This window comes from Trichomonascus vanleenenianus (assembly GCF_965637985.1).
Source record: "Trichomonascus vanleenenianus strain CLIB 3782 genome assembly, contig: TRVA0_004S, whole genome shotgun sequence".
NCBI lineage: Eukaryota > Fungi > Ascomycota > Dipodascomycetes > Dipodascales > Trichomonascaceae > Blastobotrys > Blastobotrys vanleenenianus.
The window spans coordinates 1-27,434 of NW_027481883.1; the positions used below are offsets into that span (position 1 = coordinate 1).

The 27,434-nt window shown below is 47.3% G+C and overlaps 5 protein-coding genes and 1 non-coding gene across 6 annotated transcripts; 4 read left to right on the top strand and 2 right to left on the bottom strand.

Moving 5' to 3' along the window:
* The first annotated feature begins 442 nt into the window (after nt 1–442).
* On the top strand, nt 443–547 carry tRNA-Pro(CGG). The gene is made up of 2 exons: nt 443–479; nt 512–547. It is a non-coding gene; the product is annotated as a tRNA-Pro (tRNA).
* A 2,216-nt stretch (nt 548–2,763) lies between these two features.
* IRE1 (bifunctional endoribonuclease/protein kinase IRE1) lies at nt 2,764–6,324 on the top strand (the record flags this gene model as incomplete). The annotated part of the gene is made up of 2 exons (XM_076682600.1): nt 2,764–3,514; nt 3,566–6,324. 2 exons carry the CDS (start codon nt 2,764–2,766, stop codon nt 6,322–6,324), a joined length of 3,510 nt encoding a protein of 1,169 aa, XP_076542962.1.
* Nucleotides 6,325–6,578: 254 nt separating this feature from the next.
* Nucleotides 6,579–7,321, top strand: RRP17 (nucleolar protein 12; the record flags this gene model as incomplete). Its single annotated transcript, XM_076682601.1, has 2 exons — nt 6,579–6,694; nt 6,742–7,321. 2 exons carry the CDS (start codon nt 6,579–6,581, stop codon nt 7,319–7,321), a joined length of 696 nt encoding a protein of 231 aa, XP_076542963.1.
* Nucleotides 7,322–7,417: 96 nt separating this feature from the next.
* ERD1 (Erd1p) lies at nt 7,418–8,530 on the bottom strand (the record flags this gene model as incomplete). Its single annotated transcript, XM_076682602.1, has 1 exon — nt 7,418–8,530. One exon carries the CDS (start codon nt 8,528–8,530, stop codon nt 7,418–7,420), a length of 1,113 nt encoding a protein of 370 aa, XP_076542964.1.
* A 1,030-nt stretch (nt 8,531–9,560) lies between these two features.
* Nucleotides 9,561–13,141, bottom strand: TRVA0_004S00188 (Rho GTPase-activating protein; the record flags this gene model as incomplete). Its single annotated transcript, XM_076682603.1, has 2 exons — nt 9,561–10,555; nt 10,819–13,141. The coding sequence occupies 2 exons, from the start codon at nt 13,139–13,141 to the stop codon at nt 9,561–9,563; spliced, it is 3,318 nt and encodes a 1,105-aa protein (XP_076542965.1).
* Nucleotides 13,142–15,706: 2,565 nt separating this feature from the next.
* On the top strand, nt 15,707–27,249 carry TRA1 (histone acetyltransferase TRA1; the record flags this gene model as incomplete). Its single annotated transcript, XM_076682604.1, has 6 exons — nt 15,707–15,761; nt 15,835–15,995; nt 16,057–22,228; nt 22,279–26,534; nt 26,593–26,770; nt 26,825–27,249. 6 exons carry the CDS (start codon nt 15,707–15,709, stop codon nt 27,247–27,249), a joined length of 11,247 nt encoding a protein of 3,748 aa, XP_076542966.1.
* Nucleotides 27,250–27,434: the final 185 nt, after the last annotated feature.

Below are 27,434 nucleotides of genomic sequence, written 5' to 3' on the forward strand. Positions count from 1 at the left end.
TTCGGCCGTCGATCAAATTTTTCATGGTCGGGGACTTTGGACGCCACGCGGGCGGTCGCATCCTTTTTCGGGCTGGCGGCGAACGTGAATCCCTTATCGGGTATCAAATTGTTCGTCTCGGCCTGAAGATTCTTTTCCTGGGACTTTCCGGTCCCTTCCGGGGGGTCTTCGGCTGCTTTTTGGGTTTCTTCGTTGTTTTGCACTTTTTCGTTGTGCATGTCGGTTTTACGAAGGACTGGATTCGCTCCAGGCGTTCTTGATTGGTCTTGGCTATCCGGTGGTACCAGAGTCTCGGGGCCCACCCAGTCTCCGTCCGCCGCATCGTCCCATGGCGGCTTACCCGGGGGTATGTCTGGCCACGGGTCTATCGCGTCAATCATATAGCTTTTTCTATTTTTCATTGAATGACATGATCCCGATTTTCCCGTTTTCAACAGAAAACGGGTCATTAGTATAGTGGTAGTATGCCTGCTTCGGGTTAACTTGAAGCTCGCGGATAAAATCCGTACAATTGCAGGTGACCCCGGATCGAGCCCGGGATGACCCCATCACTTCTTTTTTTAATTATTTATATATATTGTATTACAGAAAAAAAAAAAAAAAAAAAAATCCACAGGCCACTTAAATGTACCCTGGTCAACCTTATGGCCCATTCTACAACGATATCGGAGACGGCAACCAACGATCACAGGAGTACTTCACCTCTTCCTGCTTCATGCCATCTTCTGTTATGGAGTTTGCAATCCAACTGAAATCGCAGGGTACAACATGATTTATTTGTCAACAAATTGTGCCCTAGGCTTTGCCGATCACATGCAGACAGAATTGGCCACCGATATCTTAATTGTCCAATAGCTTTACGACTCTGGTCGTATGCTGGTACAATGTGGAGCGACCCAATAACAATTGACCAAATAGTGGGGGTACTCATTAGCCGACCAGAGGACGGAATGCGAGCCGCAAAGGTTATCTACGCATTGGACATATTCCATCGCGCTTTCCGCTATCATATCGCCACACCTACCGGCGAACATCAGGACGCGATGGAACAGTTCCTACAGCGTCTTCTGGGTCGGAAACACGACTTGCACTTACATGATTTCAAGTGGATGGTAGAAGGATGAATCATGACGAGAGAACAACAGCAAAGGAACCTACAGAACTGTGAGAACTGTCACCATTTTTTGTGATATTAATTTATTATTATTGTATTTCAGTGTAGTAAATGAAAATATTCAAAAAAAAAGGGTTTCAGATCGATATATATATCAGAATTAATTCTTATAATTAATTATAATTTAAATTTAAAGCATATATATATATATGATATCGATCGATTGATCAGGATGTACCTCGACGCATATCACAACAATACATGTGTTGGGTGTCAGTATCTAGAAAAGTAGACTCCTAGGAATGCGCTATCTCCACGGAACGCACTAACTCCGTCCCGAATTCAATCGCTATTATAAAAGCCACGATTCCCTCTATGTACTCTTTTCCTTTCCTTACCGTCTTTAATGTAGACACTTCGATGTCTAACCTTGTACTTTCGTATAAATTAGAGTCAGATATAATTGATATTTGACTTCCAACAATAAATCTAAGTTTACCGGTCTTAAGAATTCGTGCCATAGCGCGTCATATAACGCATGTGCACTTACAAGTTAGAACTAAAATCCCGAATTCAAATCCAATGACTCGATCGGGATCCCATTCGGTTTGCATACAAAGCTCACAGCCCCCCATATTAATCAGATAGGAACTGCATGGCTGTCCATTCAAATGGTATCTCCTCTTGATCAGTGATTCCCTTGTTCAATTAAACAGACCCTATAACTTCCAATATCCTGACCATTCTTCGCCTTTTTATTCTCTTTCCGAAGATGCCCATCTAAATGTCAAAACAGATACCAGTACTTCCTGACTACTGACCGCAAAGCTATAGGCAATTGGCCCGTTATTTCGATACATTTCAATTGCTAATACTGTAAGATGTAGGTCTTTATATGACGTTTAAAATGTAATTATACTCCCTTCAGCAATATTAGGGACCCTGAAAGCGATACATATAGCTGGAGAAAGGATAAAACCCATATGTACTACGGTAGTAAGAGGGGGAGATGGGCAAGCAACACCGAATAAAATGAGAAGTTTATAGCTCCTTATTGTGCCCCCTTCAACAACGTTAGAGGACTCTGAGAAGTGACATACAGTTAGAGAAAGGGTAGGCAGCCTATCCACTGAAGCAAAAAAAAAAAAAAAAAAAAATGCTTCATCAAAAAGACCAATCCTTTGGTTTATAATCCTGACTTATTACGTCTAATTGCATCTTCTATGGCAGAACTAGACACACGTTTACACGAGTTGCAAGTGCTTTCTTCACCACATGCCACTGGCGAGCATAAAAAGCAGTTCATAAGCCAGCGAAAATAACTATTACGTAGACCTGTCCTGACCTCTATAGTACTTGTCTGATCAAATGGAATGCTCCAGAAACTTTGTATGTACCTGCATGCGGGCTGTGCGCGCCCTGGTACGAAGTGATCGCGACGCCTTTGGGCAGCGTTGCGCGCGCCTTCATCTCATCAATTTCACTAAGAATCAAATCTGCCAGTGGTGACTGGAAAGATCCATTTCAGAAAGCTGTATTATCTCCGTGCTTGGCATATTTATGGGTCTCTTTGAGTGCACGATATCTGCTTTAGTGTGAGCACTAATATTCAGATTTTTTCTGTGGTTTATTTTGTCTTGCGTCCCAGCATGAAGCTGACCTTGGCACTTGAGCCAACACGGTGCTTCCTGCTAACCTCTGTAATATGGTGGCTACTGGGTGTACATCAGGTGGTTGAGGCTGGTCTTTTTGGCAAGAACGTCCAAGAAAATAACGAGGTGCTGATCGCCAATCAGTATGGACGCGACTATGAACTGGTCCATGGATCCTATGGCAGCGCGGGTACTAGGCGACAGGGTTTGTCTATACACCGTTCAATAGAGTCTTGGGAGCTTGTAGACTTCTTGCTGGTTGGCACGATTGATGGATCCCTCCATGCGCGTGATCGTAAAACTGGGATTGAGCTCTGGTCCATTCCCGGAGACGGCCCGCTTGTTACAGTGAAGAGCGCTGAGAACCCTGAACGCGGGTTTTTCGTCCCCGAAGAAAAGGGTCAAGTAGATGAGTCTGAAGTCACCTGGATTGTCGAGCCGCTGGACGACGGTATCCTGTACTATTTTACTCCCGTGTCTGGTCTTCAAAAGCTCCCGGTGAGCATTAAGCAGCTGGTACTAGAATCTCCATTTGCGATTAACGGCGACGACAAAATCTATACCGGCAGCAGGAATACGACTCTTTATCGTATTGACGCGAATACTGGCACCATTCTGCACGTCTACGGTGATAGGACGTCACTGGGGAAGCCAGAGTGTAAAGTACCACTGAATGATTTCGATGAAGAGGACGAGGATTACCCACTGTTTGATGAAGAAAACCGGACATTTATGATTGGAAGAACAGGTAAGTTTCCACAAGTTGTTTGTCTTTGAATAATATTAACACCTCGTATAGATTACCATTTGGAAATCCACGGCAAGAATGAAACCATTTGGAAGGTCACCTTTTCATCCTGGGGTCCAAACAACATGGACGGGGACTTAGCAGATCAACACATTACCTCCCCCGACAGCATTTATGTCACTCCTGTGCATAACAGCTCCATTCTCGCGTTATCTACTCAATCGAAGAGTAAAAAACCAGCAAGATGGGTTGGGTCTATCCCCTCTATGGCTGTTACATTTTTCGATGTGCTGAAGTCTACAACGAAGCCAAAGACTGAGCCTCTCGTGCTACTACCTCAGCCAGAGTTTCCTTTCGGTCCTCCACAAAGAGGAGGAGAGACATACATCGAGAGAACTAAAGATGGGCAGTGGTTTGCTCTCTCGGGCAAGAATTTCCCATCGCTAGTGAACAGCGCCCCGGTAGCCAGATGGATTACCCTAAGTGACGCCATCAAGCAGAGGTATATGAAGTCTAAGGACGACTTGTACAAATCGATGATTGGAGTACATACCATCGAGGGTGGGATTCCCGACCAGCAGTACGAGTTTCGGCCTGGTATCGCAGGTCCTCACACAACTCCTTTAGAGATTGAAGGGACTTCGCCTCCTGCAATTGGTTCTCGACCTCACTCTGACTCGCTTTATGTGCATCCACCTGGTACAAGTGAAGGGCGGAGACAGAGCCATTTCAATAGGGGCGAAGACAATGCTCATGCCCCACCACTTATATCTCCGCCTCCGCCACCTCCTCCATCGCAAATAATTCCGTCCGGATGGCATTTAATCGGGCGTCTGATAGAGAACCTAATGTCGTTTGCAATTCTTGTTATTGGTGTCATTGTGGCAGCACGATTTGGATGGATGCCACAACTTACTGAGACTTTGACATTAATTCTCAATGCAACTGCACGAGTAACGAAACAGCCAAACGAGGCATTAGATATTCTCGCTCAGAATGGAGATGCCAGTGATAATAGCAAGACTATTGTTGAAAAGGTAAAGAACGACTCTGAGGCAAACCAAGTCCATGAAGAGGTGGATGAAGAAGCCATTAAAGAAGAGGCGGATGACGAAGAAGAAAGGGCAAAGACGCGAGAAGTATCGATCATTGAGCCAGTCAAACCGGAACATCTGAACGGCAATGGTGACGGAGTAAAGAAAAAGCGGAAGCGAGGAAGTAGGGGTGGACGGAAGAACGCTTCCAAAGAGACAAATCGCCAGAAAGAACTGAAGGATGATCAAGATGAATTCGATGCCAACGATGACAAGCCGGCATCAGAGGCTGAGCTTATACCCACGGAGCTCACTAAAACTGGAATGCATGAATATCTCGGTAGCAACAACAGGCCGTTTGATATTAATGAAAAGGACATCATTGGTTGGGGAAGCCACGGTACTATAGTGTACAAGGGACGATTCGAAAATCGAGACGTGGCAGTAAAGAGAATGCTTTTGTCTTTTTGCGATATTGCATCGCAAGAAGTTGCATTATTACAGGAGAGTGACGATCACCCTAACGTCATTCGATATTTCTGCAAATACCAAACATCCGAGTTCTTGTTCATTGCTCTTGAGCTGTGTCCAGGCTCTTTAGAGGATATTGTCGAGCATCCTGAGAAATACGAGGAGCTCATGCCTCTAATGAACCCCAAGCAAATGCTGTACCAGATAGCAAGCGGGGTTGCGCACTTGCACTCTTTGAAGATTGTGCATAGAGACATCAAGCCACAAAACATTTTGGTAGCTCCACCCAAGCTAATTCATAAGAAATTGAATAACCAGAACCAAAGGGTCTATGGCCCAGTCAGAATGGTTATATCAGACTTTGGGCTGTGTAAAAAGCTTGAAGGTGACCAGTCTAGTTTTAGACCCACTACGGCTCAGCCTGCTGGTACTGCGGGCTGGATTGCGCCTGAGGTGGACAGAAAGACCGGCTCAGCTTCACGAATAGAACCTAGTGGTGGATCTAGTGCTGATTTGCTCGTCGGCATGGATAGGAACCGGCGTCTGACTAGAGCTGTCGACATTTTCTCCCTAGGGTGCGTTTTCTATTATGTTCTGAGTAGGGGCCACCACCCGTTTGGCATTAATTCCAAGCGTGAGAGTAACATTGATGAAAATCAATACAACTTGGACGAGCTAGGTGATCCAAATGAGATAGACAGCGTGGAAGCCCAGGACTTGATTGAGCAAATGATCCAACGCGATCCGAAGAAGCGTCCAGATGCAACGCAAGTATTGCTACATCCTTATTTTTGGTCTTCGCAGAAGAAATTGGACCTACTGTACAAAGTCTCCGATTGGATTGAGGGCGAGCGCCGTGATAAGGATAGCCAGCAAAAGGGTGGCGACGGCCGTGATAAAGACTTAGAAGATGCCCGCAAACAGGAAGAAAGGGAAAAGGCAAAAGCCGAGCACGACGCCAAAGGCGAACTACTTGAAGATATGGCGCGTGAGAATGATGTATGCGGAAAAGACTGGCACGAACGCCTTGACTCGATGCTGGAAGCCAACTTGAGAAAGTTCCGTACCTATGAGGGCGAACGTGTTGCACACCTGCTGCGGGCTATTCGCAACAAGAGTCACCACTACAACGAACTTCCCGATCAGCTGAAGCGCATCATGCCCATGCCTGATGGATATCTGCATTATTTCACGCAACGATTCCCCCATCTTTTGATCACTATTTATTATTTCGCCAGGGAACATTTGCGGGACGTAAAGGAGAAGACTTTTGAGCCTTTCTTCAATCCAGAAGACCAGCTTTGATCACCCGTCACGACAATGACATATATATCTTCTTGCACTGTTTGCCAACCGACTAATGATTGTTATATATGATGACTAAAATTAACATTGGAATACAGTATTTCCCCTGTAGCTATGGAGTATTATCTGGCGGGTGATCCGGTGCGGCTTTCGTGATTTTCAGATTTTCCGTTTCCCTATCTTAAATCTGCCCTTCTACTTATCATCACGGATATTGAAGTTTCACACTCCCAAGAAAATATTTTAACAAGAGAATGCCGCAAAGAAGGTCAAATAGGGAGCTGTTGACTCGGGGCGATCGAGCCTATGCGAAGAAAAAGGCCTCCCAGTTTGGCGTTGAGGAGGTGTCTTTCGACCGGGAGCAGAGAACGTAAGTTTTTGCAGAGATTTGAAGTAATCGATCTAATTTGGGTTCAGCGACTACTTGACTGGGTTCCACAAGCGTAAAGTGCAAAGGAAGGAGCATGCCATAAAGAAGGCCAAAGAGCTGGAGAAGCTGGAAAAACAGGAGCAGCGAAAAGCTGAGCGTGAACAGGAGCAGGTGCGATTTGAAAAGGACATGCAGCGGTTCCGAGAAGCGATGAAGGAAGTCAATAAGGACCGAATAGGGGCAGATTATAGCAGCAGTGATGAAGAGGAGGAGCATAAAGACACCAATATGGGGAGCGAAGAAGAATACAGCGACTGGGAGGGGCTTGATGGCAAGCCAAATGGCATTTTAAAAAAACGAAAGGAACAGTACGAGGATGATGAATTTGGAACAACGACCGTAACGATCGAGGCATTTGACATGAATGAGAATAACGCTGTGATTGAGAGCCCTGTTGATTTAGGGCTGAACGAAAAGGTCCTCAAGTCGAGTCTTGAGAAGGCAGAGCTGTCTGCCAAGCACCTGGCAATGCTCAACGCGAGACAAAAGCCACGGGTCAAGCAAATGAAGATGCGGCAAAAAAATTCCAAGGGAGTTGTCAAAGGCAAGAAGTCGCGAAGGAAGTAGACGTCCCATATTCAAATCATGTATATTGGTAATGTGTTAGTGTGCATTAGATTCTTTCGGTACCTGCACATCACGAGGAGTGGTACTTTTTGCCATTCAATCGGCTCTATCTTCGTGCAATGGTAGTCCGAATATCTTTTTTTGTAGCTCGGGCGAGATAGAAGACCATTCACCCTCTACTCGGAAGAACACCCATACCCATCGTCGGTACACCTCTACTAGGGCCAGTATAAACAATCCGCGCTCACTGTCTGCGAATTGGGCGTGAGACGTCAGCTTGACGGCCCATGTATATCTCAGAAAAAAGTCCTGTACCACAGCAAGGTAGTATACGGCTGGATATTTGAATGAGAGCGATGGCCTCAAAATGCCAGTCTTAATGTTCGGGAAGAAGAGGGAAAGATTCCAGTCAAAAGTCACGTCCCAAAAGAATCCGTAGGTGGAGTTGATAAACGCGGCAACTATCCAGAACTGAAAAAGTGTTTCTGTAGAAATGGCCTCAAAATTACACTTCAACATGGCAGCAAGCACAATCATAGGGATGCTAGTAGCATATTTGACCATGTTATAGAAATGTTGCTTCTGTCCGGTCACCCTGTAATCTTTGTAGCACTGCTTGAATCTGACCAAATATGGGTACGCCGAAACCAATGGGATAACCAACGGCTGCCCAATGCCTCGATCGGGGGCCTCTAACGGCGTGTGGCCCTTCACTGCGGTGCCAATTGACACGACAAAGTCGGCCAGTACACGCGAGTAAGAGGTGAGCGCATCACCGAGAAGGATGTATGGCAGGCGGTTTTCAATATCAATATCGCCAATTGCAACTCGCCTAGCCACTCTAATAAATAGCTGTCTGCCCTCGGATTTCTTGGCACGAGGATTGAACAAATAAATAATCGTCACGGCAGCTGTGGCCATGAGCATCCAGTTGTTGATCCACGCGGTGGACGGGTCAAAGACCATCCATATCGAGGACCCAACGTTGAGGACAAACGTCAAATGTGCAGCGAGTACAAATACCTGGCTGTAGAGATTCTCGGAGGATGGCTTGTTGGGTAGGCCTCGACCCTGGATCAAACTCGGCAGGTCTACCCCAGCCATGCGCAACCCGAGAATATTCGTTCCCCATCCCCATACTCCAAAGACCACCGCCAGTGTCGACCTCAGCGCCAGTGGATAGACAGCGTCTAGCTTGCTGGCGGCCATTATATATCCGATATCTGTAAACAGGGTGTCCGTTTTGGACCATTGGCACAGAGCCTGAATTCCGTGTAGCAGCTCTCACTGAGTATATTATGGCATGTTATAGAGTAAATCTGTGTCCGTGATATCATCGCAATCAGTCCTTTGGCACCCCGAAGCTACGCTATGGTGTGCGGTCCAGCAGCTAGTGCTGCTACAGTGCAGCAACATCGTCCATCCCACACTATGTCTCGCCGCTGATGGTGCGATGTGGAATTGATGCTCTGTAGATGGAGTCTGCGAAATCAGGGGCAATGCATTACTAGTAGCAGACTTCATTCTGCATGAGAAACAACTGTAGATGAGCTCTGTGAATATGGCTGTGGCGGAACCTGTATGGTGATCCAGTGTATGTATAACGAGCAATGAGATCGTCAACTGGCCGAGAGGGGAGGAGGGGGAGGGGGGTTGCTGTAGAGCTCAGGATGATCGTCGGACCATTCGGGAGTTCCGCGATGTTTGGGGGTGTATCTTCTTTGGCATACGGAATACGAAACTTAAGATATACAGCACGGGCGAGGGAGAATCATGTAGAGTGAATTGTCAACCCCAGCTGTAGTTACCGCCCTGAACTTCGATTGGCGAATTCTGCTAAAGCAACCTCGAGAATGATAAACTGTAGCGTTCTTCTCCCTTTAATCTATATAGGAGCTACAAGCTCATCCCGTTGGAGACATAAAAAAGGGGTCAGGGGAAATGGTTAGCCGCACGGTATACTGTAGCTGAATTAGTCCATCAGATTAAGTCCAGATGCAACTGGAGATTGCGTTTAAGATAGGGGCGCGGATCTTCAGGTACTTCTTGAAACATGTAAAAGCAGGATCGCATGTTTCAGCTGTGTATAATATGTACTCGTTGAAAGCTTGTACCTGCTCCCCCCTGAATCAATAGTTTGGTTAGAAGGAACGAAACTGAAAATGAGAAGGAATCAATTGTGTTCATAAAATACATTAAATTACTAGTAAGCATCGTTAGGAAATAAATAAATATGCGCTCAATCACTTGGCGCTAAAGGGCGAGATAGGGCCGGGGTGCCGGGTGCCGAATAGCTATGGTGCCTCACAGATGCCGAGCCAAGGAAAAGCGCCCGAGGCGGTTTAGCCTTGTATCCTGGCACTCCGTGGGTTCGCCCGTTGGTTACATCCACACTGCACAGTCGCCCTCGTTCAAACGGCTGGTAGGGCGCCAGGTGAGACGTGCTGATGGCCAAGTCGTCACACAACACATCAGGATCAGTCACCGCCGATTCTGGGAAGGAGCTAAACGACCGCATTGAAACGGACGAAGAAAGCGTTTTTGTCAGGGTCAACTTCTCTGTGTAAGCGCTGAACCTGCGGTAATACATCATATCACCGACCGATTGGTCCGACATACCTGATGGAAATTGGCCCGTGACGGCTGCAGGCGACACTGGGCGTGACGTTGACTTGGGGCTCCGCTCTACCTCTAGGGCAGGGGGCTGTGGCAGAGGCATCTGCGCGAAATCAAACTCGACGTTAGTGTAGAATGGAGAGGACCTGGGCGCCTCGGGCGCGTCATGTTCATTGCTGAATATGGAATCCATCCGTGGACGGGGCGTTACTGGGCGCAGATCCTTCCACAGGACATCTCCGCGAGACACGAGTGCAATGAAAACGGACTTCTTGATGCGCAGTGTGGGCGAGAATACGACCGCCAGGTTCTTCAGCGGCATGAGATTCTTGTTGGCGTGCTCAACAACCAGCTGGAAGTGGCGCACCAGCACATGCAGAAGCGTAAAGCTGCAGAAAGGCAAGTTCGCCAACTCCTCCTGAAGTATCTGGATCGGAATCAAACTCGGGTCCATCTCCTCCTCTTCAGCCGTCGGATAAAGTTGCGGCTTGTACTCAAGGAATGGGTGATTCTGAACGGCGAAGATGTCATCGGGCAGCTCACGTAGGTACAGCTTGAGCAGCGTCGAAACCGTATGTATGTCTTCTTCGGCGGGGTGAATCTCAAATGTAGGACCCTCTAAAAGTCTCTGGTTAGCACCCAAAAAAAAAAAAAAAACACATAAAATGAAAAAAACAACAACAGTCAATACGCCTTTTCATATGCATGCGCCCTGTCGACATGTCGCTATATGCCATGCACCTTAAATCGTACTCTATTGCATAACCATGCATGAAGTACAATTTTTCACCCAATCTGGCCAATAATGGACATATCCGGCTATCAGAGAACATAAAGAAAAAAAAGGGTCAAGAAATAGGGCAGGGAGGGGAAGGACTTACCTTTAACGAACTGATTCCGAAGTCGGCGCACTTCGTTCATGGACCCACTTACACGGTAGAGGCCCTGCTCGTCAAGGCCATACCGAACGAGGAATTTGCAGCACTTGAGCACAATCAATGGGACATATTTTTGGTACTCGATGGCGCAGATTTGAGATTCAATGGCGTCGCTGCGGGCAAAAATATCGGTTGTCTCAAAGGAGGCGTTGAATTTAACTGCGTCCACCAGCGGCAGTTTGAAAACAGGGTATACCCCATCGGCTGGGCCGTCGTCGTCGTCGCCTTCTCCACCTTCTGGCCTTTGGTCATTGAGGGGGCTGAGCTGCTGGCGGTAGGTCGTATCTGTGATCATCTCCGGCTTATTCTTTCTGAAGCTCTTGAGGAAACCTCCAAAGCCTGAATTGGCACCGCCAGAGAAAGCATTCGCGGTAGCATTGGTACTAGATGTTGTCCCGTCGGAACTGACCGTTGAATCATCGGTTTCTTTGCTCGCCTTGCCCGTGCTCTTCGAGGATTTCGAATGGAGGCTGTTGCTACTCACATTGGTAATAATCGCCGGGCCGGCGCCGTCGCTTAGCAGTAGCAGGCTATCTTGTGCTTTCGACTGGAACATTCGTAGGCCGCTAATGGAGAACGAAGAGCTCGACTTGGAAATCGGCTTGCTAAGGGGGAGGTAAATGACAGAGGGTCCTGTTGTTATATTAAACGCCTTTGACGAGTAAACTTCACCAGGGCGCGCCAGTATTGCATTGGGCAACGATCGCCTCCGCTGCTGTGTTCTAGACGCATAGGCTGCATCAGTTAAAAGGTCCGCATCTACCGTGCCTGGAACTCCTGAAGGTCGGTCTAGGTCCATAAGACTTGGGTGCTTGCGGACCTTCCGATTTGCTCTCCTTTCGCTCCCACGCCCCCGGCGTCTTGGCAGATCTCCAATCTCAACGGCTCGTGTCTCACAGGTTTCGGATTGGCTGTTATCAGATCTCGCCCGAGGCGGTTTGGATCTGCTCTCCTTCCTCTTGCGCTGCTTCGTTTCCTCCATCACGAGGTCCTTCACCGATGCTGGTGGAGATGGGATGTAGACCTCGTCGTAGTCATAGTAGTGGTGGTTGTAGTTGTAGTGGCAGTCCTCCGGATAGGCGGGCCGAGCTTCAATTGGTGCGGCATAGGTGTATTCCTCGTGCTGTGATGGGTCACACTCGTATTCGCCCTGTTTGCTGTTAAGGATACCGACCGCATGCGTTTCAGGAACTGTGTCATCAACCTGCGCTTGGGGCAACGTGGTAGGGCCCAGTGCAGAGCTGTCGTCTTGAGGTGACGAATAGTCTGTTGTGGCCTGAAAACCCGGTGGGGCGCCGATCGCCCTCCTGTCATTCTCACTACTGACAGCCGCTTCACGCTCATCTAAAGGGACCCCTGGGGCGCCCGCGGCAGGCGAGCCAGCGATTTCAGAATTGAGGCACTCCTGCGTCTCCTTTGGAGCCTCATCCTGTAGAGCCTGCTCGAATGAGGCGCGGTGGTGGTCCTCACCGTCCCCGCTGCACCCTGCAGCGGCCCGCTTTCCCAGTGTGGGAGGCTGGATGACCGGAACAGATAATGCTTGCGGTAGTAGCTGTGTTGCCTCTGGTTTAAGTCGCCCATCCCGCCTCTCGCCCTCCTCGCCAACTGCAGCTGTCGCGTCATCTGTTTGGGTACTCCTGCTTTCCTGCATTTTCTTCTCCACGGGATACCCGGCAGTCGCAGAGTACGCGTAGTAGCTCGGCTGCTGCAGCGAAAGTGTGGAGGGCTCTGCGGCCAGCGTTTGTGGCATCGACGGCTCTGCCGATACTGAGCTTTTTCGGATAATAATAGACCCGGTTATAGGGTCGCGCTCCTTCTCGATAGTAACAGAGTCTTTCCTCTTGCGCTTGAACAGGCTCTTCAAACTCCTGCGGGTCATTACACTCGACTGACTCGTAACGCTGGTGTTAGTAGGCACGCGCTTCAAGCTGACGGTGTCGCTGGAGGTCGTAGTAGTGCTGGTAGTGGCGGTGGTAGCGGTGGTTATTGTCGACGGCCTCCTGGAGAACACTGTGGACATAGAACCCGATGGCCGTAAGGACATAGTGCTGACTGTCGAGAATGCGGTTCTGGCTACGGTCAACTCTGAATCTCTGCCGGCCCCTTTTTTATTGTCTTTCTTTTTGCCAAATCGAATGGTGCCACTGAAATTCGTAGACATTGTGTGCCCACTAGTACAGCTCGTGTACTGTGCCCCGGACATGTTCCGGTTCTTGATAGTCGATACTCCTGTCATTGCTGCGACATCTGCGTGGATTAAACTCATTAATTTAGCCCCCGCGGAATGAAATGGGTAAAATTGTGGTCCAAGGGTGCTGCAGTAGTACAATACACGCTCAGTGATCGTTACTACTACCGATGGACACTGGGGAGAAATAAATAAACACCTTCAGCAAGGAAGGATACCCCTCTTGACTAGAAAAAATACAAGTGGTAATCAAAAAATTGGCGCTTTTTTTACTGATCAGCTGTCAATACGACTCCTGTGCGATTGGAAATGATATTTATATGCTGAAATCCCTACATCTTGGAAACAGGCTCAGAGACACTTACTGCTTCCTCCGGTCGTGCCTTTTTTTACCATACCAAGCACACGCTAGCAATATTAATCGCGTCAAATAATACGCTTCTAACCCTTGCTTGAATGGCCTATGCATATCCCCCGAACATCGTACGCGACATTGTGTGCAGTCTCCCCCAAGGAACTTGTCTTACTGAATGTGGATCATTAACTAAACTACCGTCATATGAAAGAATGGTCCATTCTCTTGGATAAAACGAAAACCGTTCTATCGATAAGGAATGTAGCAACCTTGAGGCAGCAGTGTGGTTTTATGATTATTGGTATGCAATCCACCCCTGTGGAGTGAGAGCGTAAACAGTCGCTCGAAACATGGTTTCTTCGGCCATCTTCTTCTGAATCAACCCGACCACTCGGGAAACCCCCTTCCTATCCTTCGATCCGGTGCAGGCGGGAGGCGGCCGTTTACTCGTGATCTCCGGTGAACTGGCCATTGGACGGGAATCTGATCAATTAGACATAAGCCTCCTTTGAAGGCACAGAAAGCCCAATATTTTTGTATTTTAAGCAAGATTATGCAGATAGCGGCGCGACTGAATAGGCATCTATTCTATGAGATCTTTTTTTTTCTATTACATACGCATAGGTGCTACTACACACTCAGTACTGTACTTGTTTACACACAGAAAGGCTGTACGGTACAAGGATTAGTTGAACCGACAAGGATGTTGAGTGTTTGACAGCTGCACATCTCAGGCATTGACACACCCACATGCGCAACATAAAAACGGCATGTTAGATCTGCGAAATAAGGAGTTCTATCATTAAACCCATTTAATGGTAAAGCTGTATTTGTATAACGCCAGCCTCGCTGTATACTGGACTTTCAGAATACAGTAGCAAATTGAACGCGACGGAGGTTCCTCCACTTGAGGAATGGAGCCTAATCCTGCACATGTGCGGCTGCATAATGACGCCCGCCAAGTGCAGTACAGTGCTGAACACCCGTATCCGTCCCATCCAAGACATCGCAATCTCAAGCGCATCGGGTGCAGATGATTAGAAGTGTGGAGTACCGGTAGCAATTTCAGATTATAGATATGTACCTATTGACTGACTGATGGCTACATTTTTGGCTGTGCATCCGTGAGATTTGTTCTGCCGGACCACATGGGGGCAGAATGCATGGATGCACGTATTTCATAATATCTTAAGATTGCCGATACAGGTACTGTATTTTAAACAGCTGCGCTCAGCTCCGTGATACGTACTTTATAAAAAATATTAAATAGGTTGCCAGGCATCGTACGTACCAGTATTGCAGCATTTATGTCAGCCATCACGGGGTTTTAAATGGACTGTAGCATTCCGACTGAACTTTTCTTTTTGGATAGAACTTCGTGCCCTCCGCAATTTTTGGCAGTAGCTTTCTTCTACAAAAGTATTGTTCCGTAGTGTCTTCTTTCACTATCAGTTACCAGTGGATCTGCTAAAAAGTTTTGCAAAAATATATAAGTTATCTGCTATTCGGTAACACTTATTCTTTGCAAGTTAATGTAAAGGTTAATAGAAATTGACTTCAATTTGACCATTTTCGCAGGTTAAATCCTCAGCATTAAATATTTCCAACTTTACAGTATTGTTTAACAACTGCCAATTATGGATAAGCCAGTGTTAGCATAGCTTCAACAACGGTCCATTTACATCCGTACGCAATGTGTAGTACTTATTTATTGGTAAAAAAACTTGTCCAATACAGCAGACTATTGCAGCTATTACAGTTCTTCATATAAGCCGTAGCATTCACTTGAATATTTACAATGCGCTTGAATGTGTGCAGTTGGGGCATGCTTCCTCAAATGCAAACTGACGCTTGGACTATTCAATTACTGATCTTTAGCTGAGATAAAAACATTAGTTTAGAATTTGTATAGCGACTGCATGCAGTTCAAAAATTTGCTGTGATTAAACGCTAACAGCCGCACGCCGCACGCCGCACAAAACCCTAACCCATGAATGACTAAGCAAAAAGGGTCAGAGACGTCTCGCACTTTTTGATTTTTCGACTCTCGAGACCTCAGTCCCCTAGCAGGTACGACACCAATCCTTCGCCGACTCAGCAGACCAAGTAGTATCTTCAATTACGAAGATACACACTACGTGGACGGTTACGGACCAACTTCGAAGTGCTCTTCTGAAATATTGTTACTCTAGCGCCAGGTGCAAGATCAGAAGTAGTAGATCGCACCGTGAGTAGTGGGGTAACCGAGCGTGGTCGCCTCTAGAGGACCTGTACGATATACTAAAAAGATGGGCGCGTCCAATATCGAGACGCTTGTGTCGCGTCTAGCTGATGCAAATGTTGGTATGTATCTTGTGAAAGAAGGTGTTTTTGGAGAAGGGGTTGAATGCTAACATACGCGACGCGTGGTTGATAGATTATCGGCAAAAACTGGCGATTGCCTCTGATATCCGCGATGGGATTGATGGGTTCATGGCTGCGAACGAATATGAACAATTCTTATCTAAAGTGCTTCCAGAAATCTTGAAGTTATTGGAAACTGTACCGATAAGCTTTACATCGTCGTCTCCCGAGCAGGTACGTGTGACTGAGGGAATCTTTAATCGATAGCAAAGTACTAACGCCGACTTGATTATAGAGATTACGAAGTTGCTTGCTTGATATTATACTCCGCTTGCAAACTAATGAGACGTTGAAGCCCAGGGCTCCAGAGATCCTCAAGCTCGTCATGAACCTGCTGCGAAATGAGAACGAAGATAACGGCGTGCTGTGCATGAAGATCTTGACCTCTCTCCACCGTGCGTATAAGGCATTTCTGTTTGACCAAGTTCAGCCATTCCTTGATTTGGTCATGGACATTTATAAAAACATTCCTCAAGTGGTAAAGGAACTTTTCAGCGCGTCTCCTCAGCAGCAACAACAGCAGCAGTCAGGAACCCCTCCCGTCTTGTCTTTCCAGTCTCCACGACCATTGTCACCAACTACTGGCTCGGATTTTGGGTCTGAAACGTCGGCCAAACTTCTACCAAAATCTATGCAGAGCTTCAAAGTTCTTACCGAGTGTCCAATAATTATCGTGCTGCTCTATTCGACTCATAAGCAGATTGCCGCTGCATCTCTCAATGCCTTCATTCCGCATATCGTTGAGATGCTCTCTTTGCAGGCGGCTCCACAGGCGAAGGCTCACCAGGCCGCTGTGGCTAAGGGTGAGATCCAAACATCCATTTCACCGCAGATCAAAAACCGAGCCGTATACGGCGAATTCATCGTGGCCCAGGTTAAGACGATGTCATTCTTGGCCTATGCGCTTAGAGGGTTCCCGGCCGCCTTACGGCCACATCATCAGAAGATTCCTGATTTTGTGGTTCGCCTGCTACAGGACTGCCCATGCGAGCTGTCTGCGGCTCGAAAAGAATTGCTGGTTGCTACCCGGCACATCCTGTCGACTGATTTCAGAACCATCTTTATTCCTAAAGTTGATATTCTGCTCAGTGAAAAGGTTCTGATTGGTGATGGACTTACCGTTCACGAGACGCTTCGACCGCTTGCCTATAGCACTATGGCAGACTTAGTGCACCACGTTCGGAGCGAACTTAAGCCGGAGCAGATTTGGAAGGTCGTTCGTGTGTATTGCAAGAACATGCAGGACAACACGTTGGCTACCAGCTTCCAGATTATGAGCGCTAAGCTGCTGCTTAATCTTGTGGAGAGGATCATGAAGCTCCCCGATAAGCAAGAAGGTCGTGAGATTATGGTGCTCATCCTGAATGCCTTTGTTGAGCGGTTTGCTTCTCTCAATAGAAGCTACAGACATGTTATGAAGAAGCACCAGCAGGCTGAGCCAAAGAAGGAAGTTAAATCTGAGCAGCTCGACGAAGATAAGATGGATATTGAAATCCCTAGGGAGGAGATGGATTTCTATGACGTTCTGCATGAGTCTGTAATTCATATCCATTCTGAGCCAACTAACAGTAGTGAACTCAAAGATGCTCGATATATCTTCAAAAACTTGATGAACTTTTTAAAGACCGTCATGTTCGGCTTGAAGTCATGCAATCCTCCGCCACCATCTCCTGACTACCCAGCACAGCAGTGGCAGGAGTCTGCGCGTCTATTCACATATGAACAGATCACTATCTTCCGTCAGTTGTTCAGAGAGGGCATCTCGGGACATTTGTTCTTTGCTGTCACTAAAGATTCTTCACAACAGCAGGACGAGGTTGCGCGACAAGGTCTGGATGCGACTGGTCCTAGCCCTCTAATCTCAAGCACCAAGGATGAGAAGGATTTGATGGAGGCCTTTGCTACTATCTTCATCCATATTGATCCGGCTTCCTTCAATGAATTGGTGGGCGCTGAATTGCCGTTCCTCTACGAAGCAATGTTTGAGAATCCGGCCTTGCTTCATATTCCCCAATTTTTCCTTGCCAGCGAGGCAACTTCGGCCAATTTCTCGGGTCTCCTTTTAGCATTCCTCAAGGACAAGCTTCCCGAGTTGGGCGAAGGTGATCCAGTCAAATCTAATATTCTGATACGGCTGCTCAAGCTCTGCTTCATGGCTGTGACTCTGTTCCCTGCTGCCAATGAAACGGTACTCCTATCGCATCTCCGGGATTTGATTATTGGCTCTATGGAACTGGCTACTACTGCCAAGGAGCCACTGATTTACTTCAATTTGCTACGAACTCTTTTCCGAAGCATAGGTGGTGGTAGGTTCGAGATGCTTTATAAGGAAGTTCTACCTCTTCTCCAAGTACTGCTTGAATCACTGAACAGATTGATTTCAACTGCACGACGGCCACAGGAGAGGGACATTTACGTTGAACTTTGCCTCACGGTTCCAGTAAGACTAAGCGTGTTGGTCCCTCATTTGAGTTACTTGATGCGACCGTTGGTTATTGCATTGAATGGCAACCAGGAGCTGGTATCTCAGGGTTTGCGAACACTTGAGCTGTGTGTTGATAACTTGACGGCCGAATACTTTGACCCCATTATCGAACCGGTAATCGAGGAGGTTATGACGGCGTTGTGGAAGCACTTGCGTCCTCTGCCATATACACATCAACACTCGCATACGACACTCCGAGTTCTGGGCAAATTGGGTGGCCGAAATCGACGTTTCCTTAAGCCGCCTCACAACCTTGATGGGTTATCGTTGACTAACCAGAAGTTGGATGTGGTAGTTTCACTAAACGGCATTTTGGATAGAAAGCCAGTGACGTTGATGCCGGCTATCAACACTGCCATGCAAGTGCTTGATGATGTTAGGCTTGATGTTCATTACAAAAGGAAGGCTTACGAATACCTTGCATGTGTGATGAAGTTATTTATTGATAGTGAACCTCTTCCGAGCAACTTTGAGGAAATCGTGGTGAAGTGTGTCAAGACTTCGCTCGTCGAGGATGATTGGACAACTGACCTCAAGCCCTTGCCTGAATCTTCAAAGCCAAACCCTACCAAGAATCGACTTCAAAGCGAACTGGTGAAAAAGATTTTGGAAAGCATTTTCATTGCCACCTCAGTGGAGGAGATTAGAGAGGAAGCTCTTTCCTTTATTAAAAATTTGTGTGAGCATATGACAATTCTTGAACTTGGAGATTATTTGACGGAGAAGAGAAAGAGCATGCGGACGTTTAGCATTGATGACCACGAGGGTGAATCACGCATCGATCCGAGGTCCATTCTTGATGCCGTAATATCAGCTCTTTGCCATTTCAACAGTTCTATCCGGGAGTCTGGTCTCAAAGCGATTCGGTATATTTATGACACCGGAGTTGCAATGTTTGGCTCGTCCGTCGAGGCTCACAAATTGCCTATGTTTAGAGCACTTTATGGAAAGTTGTCGCATACATGCTTTGAACAGGAATATTACAGAAAGGCTGGTGCTTGCTTGGGTCTCAAAGTAATCATTAAGGATCTCGCATTATCGCTGCCATTCTTTGCATCCCGGCAAATCGAATTTGTTAGGACCATGCTGTTCGTCCTTAAGGATGTGCCATCGGATGTTCCCGGCGCCGTGAAGGAGGACGCTAAGGAGCTGCTTTTCTATGTGCTCAAGGAATGTAACCAGAATTTGTCGGAAGAGAAGCTAGAGGATAGGGCATTCAAGCAAATTTCTGGATTTCTGACGTATGAGCTCGGCAATGCTAACGAATCTGTGCGGGAAACGTCAAAGAAGGCGCTGGCAATTCTCGCAGACGCAGCAAAGAAACCAGTGGCAGAGATAATGAAGGAGGTGAAGCAAGTCCTTTTAAAGCCGATTTTTGGTAAGCCTTTGCGTGCTTTACCCTTCCCAATGCAGATTGGCCATATTGACGCAATTACTTATTGTCTTGGCCTTCCAGGAACGTTTATCGAGTTCAACGACGAGTTCAATCGATTGATGATGGAGGCTCTTGCCCTTGTTGGCGCCGAAGACGATTCGTTGACTACGGCTAATAGAGCCTTCGAACACAGGACGGCCAAGCAGCTAGTTCAACTCCGAATAGTATGTATCAAGCTGCTATCACTTTCACTCACGACATTTGAAGAGCTGCAGCAACCACAGTCCGCAGCAAGGGGCAGCATTTTGGAAGTATTCTTCAAGACATTGTACTCGCAATCTAGTGAAGTCGTGGATGCTGCGCACGTTGGTTTGGCCGCGGCACTGTCAAATAGCGGAAAGCTTCCAAAGGATTTACTTCAAAATGGTCTCAAACCGATATTGATGAATCTATCTGACCACAAGAGACTCACAGTGGCTGGTTTGGAGGGTCTTGCTCGTCTGCTGGAACTGATGACCTCGTACTTCAAAGTGGAAATTGGAAAGAAGCTCCTGGACCATCTACGTTCTTGGGCTGATCCTATACAACTCCATGTCATTTCGGCGAAGACTCTCACTAGCCATCAAAGCATTCGGATTATTGTTGCCATATTGAACATATTCCATTTGCTCCCTAATCGAGCTTATATCTTCATGCCCGAGCTGGTACAGGTGCTAATTTTTTTGGAGAATAATTTGCGACGACAACAGTACTCTCCATTCCAGGAGCCCATCGCAAAGTTCATGAACAAGTACAGTCAGCAAGCATTTGAGTTCTTTACTCCTAAGATTGCAGAAAGGAATCATGGGAAGTACTTCGTCACATTTATGAGCTCCAAGTTCTGCGAACAACTAAGGACTTACACTAAGGAACATTTTGGACAAATCGTTGAGAAAGCGCTGGATAGCGATATGCAGCCTACGGAGAGAGCTACTGCTGTGTGCAATTTAATTGGTATTATGGGTGCTCTCTCCAAAAACGATTACACTTTTATCAGCTCGCAGAAGGAAGTGTTAGAGCAGCTCAGTTCACGAACAATGGAGATCACCAGTACTGCGGCTACTGTTCCTCCAACCAGTCCGCTATGTCTTCAGGTTGAGCAAGGACTTCAAGGGCTTCAATCTCTCATGGTTAGCTACTTTGAAAGTTCTCCTGATGACGTGCCGTTTGTTTTTTCTGCATTGAATTGCATCCTTTCGCCTAGTGCCAAGCTATCAAGCGAAATGCATGATTTCTTGTTCAACAGGGTGGTGTCTTCTACTGACTACCAGATCCGAAAGATGTACTTGAGCAAAAGTATCGAGGTAGCAACTGGTAAATCCTGCCACTCCAACACTCGAGCATTCATATTTAAGTTTATTGTCAACCCGATTCTGATAGTCGAGGGATATCGACACGGCGATCTGAGCAAACTCCTGGACAAAGCTACTGGAACTGCCAAAAACAATAGCATATGGTTGGATTTAGTCCATTCTCGAATTTGGAGACCAACGGGACCGGACACAGCAGGTGAGGAGTGCAATGGTACCATCGATCATTACAAGTTTGAGCTACTGAAGATGTCGGCATTGCTTATTCGATATGGTCCTAAGCTTGTTGCTGATTCTCGAAAGGATATTATCAAGTTTGGATGGAACTTCATCAAGCTGGAAGATATTGTTTCGAAGCAGTCTGCGTATGTGCTCATAGCATGCTTCATTGCTGCCTATGATACGCTGGCGAAGATTGTTGGCCAAATCTATAATGCGCTTTTGAAGACGAACCAGAATGAGGCCCGAAACCTGGTGAAACAGTCTTTGGATCTGATGGCCCCAGTCCTGCCTAAGCGAATCCAGGCGCCGTTGTGGGCTAAATATCCACGAAAGGTTCTTAGCGAGGATGGCCACAATGTGGGACAAGTGGTTAACATTTACCAGTTTATTGTTCGATATCCCTCCCTCTTCTTTGAATATCGGGACCACTTTGTCGCAACAATTATCTCAGCGCTGCCGAAGCTTGCGTTTGTCAATTCTCAACAGAGTGAGAACCATGTTCTTGCAGTGGAACTTGCAGAGCTCATTCTGAAGTGGGAAAACATGGCCAAAGAGCAACAGACTCCAGAGTCCAAGGCAAAGAGCGAAGTTGAAGGGGATCAGCCAGCAGTTGAGTCTATGTCCCAGACTTATACAGTTCCATTCCACCAGCGAGAAGCCTGTGTGACTTATTTGATTCGATTTGTTTGCATGTCGCACCACAAGGTTTCGGAGAATGCTCTTGGTCAACGAATCCTTAGCATACTCTCTGAGCTTTTAAGCGACGATCATTGGCCCGAGGTCTCAGTTAAGCTAACCTTTTTTGAGAGGTCTCTGATTCATAACGACATGAATGATCCGCAATCCATCGCTCTTGCATTGAATGCATTGGAAGTTATTAGTATTACGTCAAGCAAGCGCGACGACGCTTGGGTACTGGAAAACGTGAATCATTTGGAGAGGTTATTGGAAAAGAGTGTCAAGTCGGACAATATTGGTATGTTGATTGTTGTGTTTTTCGATATTTGCCGTGCTAACTATTGCTAGAAATTCAAGCGACTTGCGAGAAGGTTGTGTCCATCGTCCTGACCGCCCTTAAGGCAGAGATTGGTGATGATGAAGATATTCCAGAGGGTGCTACTTCATTCATTAAGATGATTAATGATGCCGTCTCGGAGCATTTGAGTAACGGTGCTGCTTTTGCAGGTATCACTTTGGCGTCAACCCTGGCGAATTATGACCCACAGAGTATTGATCCTATCCTGCCATCTTTGATGAAGGTGTTTGGAAAGCTTTGCAAGGAACATCTCTCACGTGGATCAGATGATACAACTAATGGACCTAATACCACTAATTCTGCAGGCCTATCACAAGCTAGCAGCACCGTTGTTGATATCGAGGCAGAGTCCCAACGGACTGTCAAATTGCTGATTAAGACGGTGGAACTTTCCTCGCTGAGAATATCATACCTGGGAGATCAGCGACGAGTCTTTTTGTCTTTGCTAGCACAGTTGATTGAGCGGTCTAATGATAAGCAACTGTGTACAAAGGTCATCGAGTGCACCAGGAAGTGGGTATTTTCGAAGACCGATCTCTTCCCGACCACGAAGGAAAAAGCGGCCATTCTTGGAAAGATGCTTTCCTTCGAGGCTCACGGTGATAAAGAGCTGACTCGGCTGTTCTATGAAGTTGTGATGGAGATTTATGAGAGCCCAGATCTCAACCGCTCCGAGCTCTCCGTACGCATGGAGCATCCATTTATGATTGGCACTCGACTGGAAGATATCAAAACGAGAAAGGGACTGATGTCGATCCTCAGCGATTCACTTGACAACAACATTCTTAAACGCCTGACTTATATTTTGGCCGACCAGAATTGGGAGTCGCTGTCTGATTACCACTGGATAAACCAAGCACTGCAGTTGTTGTACGGTGGAATGGATACCACTATTCCTATTTCGCTATCAGCAACGGATTACCAGCTGGCCCCATTGGGTGGGATAGTTACAGCGGTCGAGAAAGATGGCGACATTGAACAGATGGATGTTGATAGCGAGACTCAAGAAAAAGCAGAAGGCTTAGATGGTTTGCTTGCTCGACGACTTGAGTTCATAAACAATGTTCACAGCACCACGGCAAAGGCTCTATTTGAGCCTCTAATTGAGCTACAGTATCAGTCTGTGGAGCTGAGCCATGCCATGTGGGTAAACATTTTCCCTGTACTACATTCTGCTATACCCAATCGGGAGAAGTCTGAGCTTCTTCGAGCTCTAATCACGCTGCTGTCAAAAGAATACCACAATCGTCAGATCGACAGGAGACCGAATGTAATTCAAACTTTGCTTGAAGGCTGCGGCGCTGCCAAAGAGCATCTCCCTCCGCACTTGGTCAAGTTCCTCGGTCAGCAATTCAATGGATGGTACTCAGCCATTCAGATAATGGAGCAGATTGAATCCAATCCGCACACAGACTCTGCTAAGGTCGCTGAGAGCAACCTCGATGCACTGGTTGAGATGTATGCGGGTCTCCAAGAGAATGATATGTTCTATGGCTTGTGGAGACGACGAGCAAAGTACACGGAGACGAACACTGGATTGTCATATGAGCAGTGCGGTATGTGGTCGCGAGCGCTGCAGATGTACGAAGCAGCACAAATCAAAGCGCGGTCCGGTGTTTTGCCTTATGGCGAGTCGGAGTATTATTTGTGGGAAGACCATTGGATTCTATGCACTCAGAAGTTGCAGCAATGGGAGATTTTGACTGAGTTGGCAAAGCACGAGGGCTTCACTGACTTGCTCCTTGAATGCGGTTGGCGTGTTGCTGATTGGACTGCTGATAAGGAGCCTCTTGAACAGTCAATTAAGACAGTTATGGATGTTCCAACTCCACGACGACAGGTGTTTGAGACTTTCTTGTGCCTGCAGGCTTATGGTCAGAAGGCGGAGTCTATTCAGGACTTATCGCGATATTGCGACGAGGGAATCCAACTTGCTCTGCGAAAGTGGTATGGCCTGCCGTCGAAGTCCATAACTGGAGCACATATTCCACTGCTGCATACCTTCCAGCAATACGTTGAGTTCATGGAAGCGAGCCAGGTTTATTTGTCTCTGCAACAGACCACAGCTCAGAATCTGGACCAGAAATCCCAGGAACTGAAGGGCGTTTTACAAGCGTGGCGAGAGAGGCTCCCCAACTTCTGGGATGATATCAACATTTGGGGCGACCTTGCTACCTGGCGACAGCACGCCTTCAGTGTTATCAACAAGACGTATTTGCCATTGATTCCGGCACTGCAGCAGGCTAACGGAGGAAACAACTCAACGAACTCGTATGCCTACCGAGGATATCACGAGATAGCATGGATTATTAACCGATTCGCTCATGTTGCCAGAAAGCATAATATGCCAGAAGTTTGCATCAATCAGCTTGCGAAAATCTATACGCTTCCAAACATTGAGATCCAGGAGGCATTCTTAAAGCTGCGGGAGCAGGCTAAGTGTCACTACCAGAATCCAAAGGAGTTGAACACTGGTTTGGACGTTATTAGCAACACCAATTTGGTATACTTTGGCGCTCAGCAGAAGGCGGAGTTCTTCACCCTCAAGGGTATGTTCCTTGCGAAGCTTGGAGTTCAGGAAGATGCGAATCAGGCATTCTCCAACGCAGTACAGATCGACTTGTATTTGCCAAAGGCATGGGCCGAATGGGGCTACTTCAACGACCGAAGGTTCAAGGAACATCCAGAAGAGTTGCTTTACGCTGCGAACGCGATTAGCTGTTATCTGCAGGCGGCGGGGTTGTATAAGAACGCCAAAACCAGAAAGCTTCTTGGCCGGATCTTGTGGCTGATTAGTTTGGACGACCCGAATGGCTCGATCGCCCAGGCGTTTGAGAATTATCGAGGTGAGATCCCTGTGTGGTACTGGATTACTTATATACCTCAGCTGCTGACTTCTCTGGCACACAAGGAAGCAAACATTGCCCGTGTCATCTTGATTAAGATTGCGAAGACTTATCCTCAGGCGCTTCACTTCCATTTGCGCACTACAAAGGAGGATTACAGCGTTGTTCAGCGCCAGGCTCAACAGGCAGCTACAGCTGCAGCTGCAAGGAACCCGAGTCAGTCGTCTGCTAGCCCCCAACCAAGCGGTCAGACCAACCAGCCCGTCAACAGAGCTGTCAATAGTGGCTCTGGTTCGGCTACAAATTCTCCAGTTAATGTCAACTCCCCTGCTTACAATGCGGGCACTCCGGGCTCCAATGCTACGGTCAATGTGGCAACTAGTGTACAGGGTACCAGCAATCGAGGCAGTGCCCAGAGACAACCGTGGGAGTATGTGGACGAGATTATGGGTATTTTGAAAACGGCCTACCCATTGCTGGCACTGTCTCTTGAGACCTTTGTGGATCAGATCTATCAGCGGTTTAAGTGCCCGGTTGATGAGGATGCCTATAGACTCATTGTGGCGCTCCTCAACGACGGTATTCAGTACATGGGCCGGCTCACATACCCTAAAGAAGATGCTAAACTGCCTCCGGCTACTGAGAGTAACATTACGCGGTTTGCCGAGTCCGTTCTGCCGAAGCACATCAAGACTGCCTTTGAGGCAGACTTTGTTAAGGAGAAGCCGAATCTCGAAAAGTATGTTATGAAGTTGCGGCTGTGGCGAGATCGATTTGAAGAGAAACTTGACTCGCGTCCACAAAAGATCAACCTTGAGTCGCTGAGTCCGCACCTGAGCGAGTTCCACTACCAAAAGTTTGAGGACATTGAGGTCCCTGGCCAGTATTTCGAGCTCAGGGACAACAATACGCACTTTGTCAAGATTGAGCGGTTCATGCCTAGTGTTGATGTGGTGCGAGGGTCTGGTACGTGCTACCGACGTATTACGCTGCTTGGTCACGACGGTTCGCTTCATCCGTTTGCCGTACAGTACCCGGCTGCACGTCACTCGCGGCGAGAGGAGAGGGTTACGCAGCTGTTTAAGATTCTCAACAGTGTGATTGCTCGACGAAAGGAAAGCAAGAGCCGGTACCTGCAGTTCACTCTGCCAGTTGCCGTCCCACTTACTCCGCACATTCGTATTGTGCAGGATGACTCGCGGAATATCTCCATGCAGGCGATCTACGAGGACTATTGCCGACGAGCTGGCCAGTCGAGAGATGCGCCGATGGACTTGGCGATGCAGAAGCTACGAGCTGCGTTCGACCCGTCGCTACCGAAGCCCGATGTTGGTGCTGTGAAAACAGAGATTCTGACCGCCATTCAAAGCAGTCTAGTTCCAACGACTGTTTTCCGAGATGTAAGTTCATCATTCCTTTGCCTTTTTTTGTTTGCCTTTTACTAACATTTCCAACTAGTACTTCATGGACGCATATGGCTCCTTTGCCGATTTCTGGTTGTTCCGAAAGCAATTCTCATACCAGTATGCGGGGATTACGTTTATGACTTTCCTCATGTGCATCAACAATCGATATCCACATAAATTCCTCATCAATACGGGATCTGGCAATGCTTGTGCCACTGAGATGCTTCCAAGTAAGTATAACTGTATTTTTTTGGAGGTTGTCGTTACTAACAAGAGTGCAACAGCTTTGCCGCCTTCGAAGAATGCTCCGACCTTCCAGAATGGCGAACCGGTACCGTTCCGACTGACCCCGAACATCCAGACGCTTATGGGCCCGACGAGCCTTGAGGGTCTCTACTCCATGGCTATCATGATCATTGCCAAGGGCCTCACCGAGCCTGAGTTTGATCTGGACCAGTACCTCTCCATCTTTGTGAGAGACGAGCTCATTTCCTGGTACACGCAGCAGCATCGACCGAGCGTTCAAGACCAGCAATTGCGGGATATTGTCAAAGTCAATGTGGAAGCGATTGTCAAGCGAGCTATGTCTCTGGCACAGCACGGCCAGGGCAACATTCCCGCCAACCAGACCATCATGGACCTTATTTCACAGGCGGTGAATCCACGGCACCTCGCGCTTACTGACAACCTCTGGATGCCTTATCTCTAACAGCTTTATACTGATTTTTATTACGTTTATTTTATTTATTTTAGGTTTGATTTGAATATATTTGGTGTTACATATATTCTCGTCGTGCTCACAGGATCCAATCGCGTTAGCTTTCGCGTTTATGTGAACCCGCCGGTGTTTGAGTTTTTGGTAGAGGGATGCATATCCCAACGTGAGTGTTCCGA